Below are 7,084 nucleotides of genomic sequence, written 5' to 3'. Positions count from 1 at the left end.
AGGCTGGTGGCAGAAGCTGTACCATGCCTCGCCTGGGAGCCCCGGGGGCCTCGTCCCCAGCCCCCCGCCCCCTCCAAGGCGGCCACAGAGGAGAAGTTCAGAGTGGGACCAGGCGGCCAGTGGCCTGCAGGCTAATGCCCCCCTCAGCCTCTCCCTCTCTCTCTCCGGGCAGGTCAATAACGCCACGGCCCGGGTCATGACCAACAAGAAGACTGCCAACCCCTACACCAACGGTAAGGGGGCCCAGGACCCCTGGGAGGCTGCAGGGGCTGCCAGTGGGGACAGGGGGCCCAGGCCACTGGAGGCCGGCCTCCCAGGATGCTAAGCACCCCCTCATGCTCTGCTGTGGTCTGAAGGGAGTGGGTCAGTGAGGCAGGGGAGACCTTGGACCACCCTTTTCCTACACAGCTGGTGAGACCCCCGTGGGGTGTCCAGCACCCAGAGGCCAAGGACAGGCTTCAGGCACAGGGGGAAGGTGGCAACTTCCTGGATTGTTCCTTATTTTCTAAGCGCAGAGGGAAGCCCGGGCTAGAGGTGTTCAGTATTTTAATGAGCGTGATGACAGATGGGCAGTCGCCCTCCCCCAACCCCCAGCCTTAGAAACACTGAAAGGTTGAGGCCTAGTTGGCCAAGCGGCCTTGTCCATACCTACCTGGACCTGACTGTAAGCAGAGGTGACCAGTCTTTGAAACGAAACTGCCGATGCTAAATGCTGGCAGCTGGGAGCAGTGAAGGGACAGCTCTTGGCTGGCCACCCTGTGCCTTAACTTCACCGGGCAAGGAACTAGTTTGAGTGTAGCTGGCACTTCGTTGGGGCCTTTTTGAGTTCGCACCTCTTGCCAGGGAGCAGCAGCCTCACTCCGTCAGTATGGGTCTTCCGGCTTTGCTTCCCACCCCCCAACCCCCAGCAGGAAAGAGTGGACCAAGCCACCCCAAGATTCGCTTGTCCCGGTCTGATCAGATGTGCATGGAGTCAGGGGGCAGGCCAGCACAGAAGGCCTGTGCCAGGACTGTGGGCAGACCTACCACCTGACCTCCTGGAGTAGGGCTGGGGCTCGGCCAGACTCCGTTTAGATGAGATTATTGTCACTCCCATCCTGATTTTTTTTTAATTGAAGGATAATTGCTTTACAATATTGTGTTGGTTTGGGTCATACATCAATGTGAATCAGCCATAGGTATACATGTGTGCTTTTTTGAGAATAACAAAGCTCAAATTCTTTCTAAAACTCTGTAGGCTCCCAGGCTTTGCACCTGTACTGAGCCCGTACTGGGTGTGACTTTAGAGACCTGGCTCTCACTGCAGGAAGGAAAGCCATAGACATGTTTACAGGGTCAGGGTGACCCTGGGGGCTGCACAGCCCCTCCTGAGAGCCACACGCCCCTGCTGTCTGGCATACCTGAGAGTGCCAAGGAGCATGGGATTCAGGAAGGAACCCATCCCTCAATGACTGCATCCTTGGCACGGATGGTCACAGAACTGAAGCCAGTTAAACAACAGAGAGTGAAGAGAGGAAGAAACCTCTGCCCACTTTGGCGGCAACCACAGGTGGCTATGAGACCCAGCTCATGGGCTCTGATGACCAAGGCTTGACTTTGCTTAATGCTCTGGAGGACTCAAATTCATTGTTCAGTCAGAGGAGCAGAAGTTTCCACTGCAGGAAACAAAACTCTCCAGGTTTGACCGGGTGTTACTATTTGCAAAAGAAACAAAGGATCCACCCAGGTGGGTGTCAGGCTGCCTCTGTCATCTGGGGTCCCAGACAGTGAATTGGGGCCAGAGCAACAGAGGTACGCAGGATTCCAGAACTGGCAGAGGGAAGTGCCAGGACCATCCGAAGCAGAAGTGCAGACTCTCTGAAGGGACCAGAGGAGGTGCCGGATGGGACCTGGGGACTGGACTGGGGTAGGTGGCTCAAGGACTCTGCACCACTCTGGATTTTTACTGAGAAGACTCAGTTCCAGCTTCCCGGGTAGTCCAGTGGCTGAGTCCACCTTTCAATTCAGAGGATACCAGTTCGATCTGTGGTCCAGGGAGATGCCACAGGGCAACTAAGCCTGTGCATAACTACTGAGCCTGTGCTCTGGAGCCCAAGAGCCACAACTGCTGAGCCGATGTGCAGCAACTACTGAAGCCCTAGAGCCCATGCTCCACAACAGGAAAAGCCACTGCAGTGAGAAGCCTGCACACAGAAACTAGAGAGTAGGCCCCGCTCTCCCGCAAGGAAAGAAAGCCCAGGCGTGGCAATGAAGACCTGAAGTGAAAGTCACTCAGCCGCGGCCGACTCTGCGACCCCATGGAGTGTACAGTCCATGGAATTCTCCAGGCCACAGTGGGTAGCCTTTCCCTTCTCCAGGGGATCTTCCTGACCCCCAGGTCTTTCCCTCATTGCAAGGAGGATGTTTTATCAGCTGAGCCACAAGGGAAACCAACGAAGACCTAGCGAAGCCACAAAAATAAATAATTAAAAAAAAAGATGACGACTCAGTTCTTGGGACTGGAGATCTTCTCAGAAGATGAACTGTTTCTTCCCTCCTGACCTGGTATTTATAGAAGATTTCAGAAGCACAACAGTAACATTCAGGCACGTCATGTGATGGTGGACCAGGAATAGATGGCAGTCTCACAAAAAGTGTGGAGAACGGGCCGCCCTGGGAGGAACAAGGCCCGGAAACTCTGTCCTGTGCACTTCTCAGCTGTCAGTCCAGCAGTGGGGCTGTCAGACTCTGGGCTTGGGATGTGGAGCTGGACCTGGGGGGAATGCTGCAAAGACTCCAAGAGCTAAGGGGCCAGAGGCTGGGCCTGGTCAAACAGGCTGACCACCCCCTGCACTCACTTCCTGACCGCTTGGGGATGGTGAAGTTTCTGCCCACTGGTTTCCATCCCCGGGACCTCAGGTGGGAGCAGGCCTTCACTCCTGCCCCTGGATATCTGACAGGAGAGGAAGACCAGCCAGGAGGAGCCAGCCCACCTGCAGAGAGGAAGAGGCTGGGGCCCAGGGAGTGGCCAGGAGCATGGTCTGAGCTGGTGTGGGCTTCCCTGATGGCTCAGATGGTAAAGAATCTGCCTGCAATGCAGGAGACTGGAGTTCGATCCCTGGGTTGGGAAGATCCCCTAGAGAAGGAAATAGCAACCCACTCCAGTATTCTTGCCTGGAGAATCCCCGTAGACAGAGGAGCCTGGCGGGCTACAGTCCATGGGGTCAAAAAAGAGCTGGACACAACTGAGTGACTGACGCACACTGCCACTCACCAGCCCTGTAACTGGAGGCTGCCGTGCCTCTGTGAGCCTCTATTTGCTCATCTGTAAGATGGGTGAGGGTGACGCCTTCCTTGTTGGGTGGGTCTAGAACAGTCTGGCATGTGGTAAAGGGAATGCTAGCTGTCCTTCTTATTGTCCCCAATCCCAAAGCTCTTCCTCCCCACCTCTTCCCTCAGCAGCCCTGCCGTCGGCTGCTTTGGGGAAAAACAGACACAGGAGAGCAAACTCAGCCTCGGGAAGGGAGCCCTCCAGGAGCTCCAGCCCAGGACAGACATGGGCAGGAGATGGAGGAGGTCGCCATGGCTGAGGCCAGGCACCTTCTGACCCTCCTGGAAGGCAGCCAAGCACCTGCATGATACAGCTCCCAGGAGACTGGGCTGTCAGGCGCCAAAGCACCCAGACCACCAGCACCCCTATCCCAGCTGCGACCTACAGACGGTTGCATAATAACACATTCCACTTTCCCTGTTAATGCTCTTCAGCAGACGTGCAGACCCCAAGCTGCTGCGGCCAGTGCCCCAGGACAGGGGAGGCCTGGGGCAGGCTGGGGAAGGCAAAAATTTGAAAAGAATCAAGACACTAGGCAGATGGTCAGGAGTGGCTGCGTGCCTATTAAGGAGCAGAAGGCACCCAGCCAGGGAGGCTGCAGCCTCCTAAGCGGGGCCTGGAGTCTGTGCTCCTGCCTCATCCGTCTACCCTGGTTGCAGAAGGAGGGGTCATGCCTGTTCTCTGCAGCGGCCACAGCCTGGGACTGTCCCAGTGGGGCCTATCCTGGAGTCTCCAGGGTTCCCAGACATAATGTGAAGTGGGGAGAGAATCAGGAAGATAGTGATTGGGTTTCTCTGCTTCTCTTCTAGGCTGGAAGCTAAATCCGGTGGTAGGGGCAGTCTATGGACCTGAATTCTATGCAGGTAAAGGCTAGGAGCTGGGGCGTGGGCTTGGGGAGGGCCTGGTTGGGTAGTCAGATCTTCCTGCCTAAGAGGACGCGGCCAGGGGCGGGGCCAGGCAGGGGGCGTGGCCGGGCAGGGGCGGGGCGGGGCCGGGCAGGGGCTGGGCTGGGCGTGGCCGGATAGGAGGTGTGGTCAGGTGAAGCGGTGGTCAGGCTTCCCGCCCTCCCGCCTCCTCCTCTCCTCTTAGCTGTCCCTCTCACACCGTCTGCTCTCCGGCCCACTTTCTTGCAGTGACGGGGTTCCCCTACCCCACCACCGGCACAGCCGTTGCCTACAGGGGCGCGCACCTACGGGGTCGGGGCCGGGCTGTATACAATACGTTCCGGGCTGCACCGCCCCCGCCCCCCATCCCGACTTACGGAGCGTGAGTACCTGGCGGGCACACGGAGGGAGGCTTGGAGAAAGGCCCAGGGGGCGTGGGGAGGGAGGCGTGGTGCAGCCAGGGGGGCTAGGCAGCCTTTCCAGAACCGCGGGGGCGGGGGGTGGGGCTTGAACCGCAACCTTCACACTGCAGTCGCCTTCACATCAGTACCCCCACCCCCACCCTGCTCCGGGATCTCAGGGTCACTGGCATGTGGGGGACGTTCAGAGCCCCAGCACCTTGCCCATTGCTTTCATGGGTCGTGGTCGGCCCCGGAGCTCAGTGGGCCTTCTCTAAGCCCTCCCTGGTCCGGGGCCCTCCGACCCTAATAGGGGGGTACAGCTGCCTGGGGTGGAGCAGGGGGAGGGTAAGTAAGCAAGGTGGGCCGATGGGCCCCTGGGTTTGCGGGAGAAAGGAGCTGACCAGCAAGGGTGTTACTCTATTGTTATACCAAAACAGGGCACTGGAGCAAACGCTTGTTAAAATGCCAGTCCCATGGGCAGGGCTGGCACCCTGCCCCCTCCCTCCTCAGCAGACACCGGAGCCGGCCTACCCCACCTCTCCAGCGTTCCCACCACTTTCTTGTCCGTTTGCTTCCAGGGTCGTGTATCAGGATGGCTTTTATGGTGCTGAGATTTATGTAAGTGCAGCCCCAGGGGTGGGAGGGTAGATGAATCCGGTATCTCATGTGTCTCAATGAATAGTCAGTGTCCCCCACTCCCTGCCCCGCTCCCCCCACCCCTCCCATCCTGGGAGCCCAGGAGGTCAGCTTCAGCTAAACCTGGGTTGTCCCCGCTCAGGGTGGCAGTAGTAATGGATTCCCAGCAGCACGATGAGCCGGGCGTGTCTTCTCCATTTCACAAGGTGTCAGTTGTATGATGGGGGCCGTGGGTGGCTCTTCCGTATCCCTAACCACATTGGGGTCACTGAGTGAGCCCCAACGGGCACCCAAGATCCATTGCAGAGGCTCAGAGAATGACTGGGAGGTAGGAGCTCGAGGGCAGACCCCTGGATGGAGTCCTGCCTTCTCTCTTCTTTCACGGGGCATCACTTGCTGCTTCCTGTAGCTCGGAGCCCTTGCTGACAACCCCCATCCCCCACTGCCATCCTGGGTGGTGGTCACCTGTAATTCAGCCATCCATTGAACAGGGCTAAGATGTGGTCTGAGTTAATGCCTTTTGCCCCTGACCCATCCCAGCATCCAACACCGAGTCACCCATGGGTTCTCCGTGCCCATCAGCATCAAGGTTGGCAGTACACTGGCTTGGTGGCAGGTTTGTGAACATCTACTGGGTGCCAAAGCTTTGAACACAGCCAGACATATAATTATTGGTGCCCACCCATGTGTGTTGAATGCACAAATGGACACATAAATGAATGAATGAATGAAGGAGGCGTGTGGACACCCTGCCCCACTTTGAGCCATGCCACTAGACCACAAGCCAGGTGCTCTCAGGCGTGCGCCAGCCATCCCTCACCTGCCCAAGGTGAAGGCTGAAAGGCTGTGTTTGCCCCACTAAGCCCTTGTGCTGTGTTCCCCCCGACCCTTACCTTGCAGGGAGGCTATGCCGCCTACAGATATGCTCAGCCAGCAGCAGCTGCAGCCGCCTACAGTGACAGGTACCTGGGGAGGGGTGGAGAGCTGGGTGGGATGGGGAGGAGAAGATGGACAGGTCACAGGGCTGGGCTGCAACAGACAAGAAGCCTTACCCACCACTCCGGGCCTGGCAGTGCTTCCCCCTGGAGGAACATAAGAGTCTGGACAAAGGAGAGCAAGTCTACATGGGCTTGGAGACCCCAAGCCAGCAAGCCCCAAACTTCTGTAATCACTTCCTTCCTTCACAGCACAGGAGGCCTTGGGACCCCGCAGTTCTAGGTAGCAGACAGTTCCTCTGATGCCCAGCCCTAGAGGCCTAACCATCACCCCCTCCCAACGCCCTGAGCTCTGGAGCCCCGAGTGAGAGGGTAATTAGGAGCCTTGGTTTCTGCCTGGGACACCTCTGACCCTTTTCAGTGCTCCCAGGCCTGAGACCCTTAAGCCCGGAGAAAGAAAGGCAGAATGTGTGCTCTGCTGCAAGTACATCCAGAGGCCCGAGGAGGGTTCTCTCTTGTCTTGAGGGCCAGTCCTGGGGTGGGGGCTGCCTTGATGCCTTTCCCTGTGGGCACTCGGCCTATCGGCCACTGACTGCAGCCTGGGGAAGCATACAGGCTCCAGAGCTGGGCGTCCAGTGGGCACTTCGTGGAGGGCAGCTGTTGCTCTTGCCAGCGGCACTGAAGGCCCCTCGGCCCTCCCTTCCAGGGGCAGGTGGCGCCCTTAGCATCTGGCCTCTGGGTTTTGTCTGGGGCACAGTAGGCCAGCGCTCGTGGTCAGCACTCGCTGGACGTGTTCAGAGGGTGGCTGGCTATGTTCCATCCAAACCAGCAGGAAGGAGGAAGAGGGGGTGTGCAGGGGAGGGCAGGGCCTTGGGGTGCTGTCTCCAGGGAGGTGGGAGACCCTCACCTGCCCTGTCG

The 7,084-nt window shown here is 58.4% G+C and overlaps 1 protein-coding gene across 1 annotated transcript in view; it reads left to right on the top strand.

Annotated features, from left to right (window-relative positions):
• Positions 1-7,084, top strand: part of RBFOX3 (RNA binding protein, fox-1 homolog (C. elegans) 3) — a 330,137-nt gene that overhangs the window by 317,962 nt on the left and 5,091 nt on the right. The window contains 5 exon segments of the mRNA XM_010856521.1: positions 173-233; positions 4,120-4,173; positions 4,444-4,576; positions 5,174-5,213; positions 6,132-6,193. Of these exon segments, the coding sequence (XP_010854823.1) occupies positions 173-233; positions 4,120-4,173; positions 4,444-4,576; positions 5,174-5,213; positions 6,132-6,193 (350 nt within the window).

Source organism: Bison bison, unplaced genomic scaffold, assembly GCF_000754665.1.
Source record: "Bison bison bison isolate TAMUID 2011002044 unplaced genomic scaffold, Bison_UMD1.0 scf7180017864371, whole genome shotgun sequence".
In the NCBI taxonomy this organism is placed as follows: domain Eukaryota; kingdom Metazoa; phylum Chordata; class Mammalia; order Artiodactyla; family Bovidae; genus Bison; species Bison bison.
Note: the sequence above shows the minus strand (reverse complement) of the source record. Positions and strands in the feature narration are given on the sequence as shown.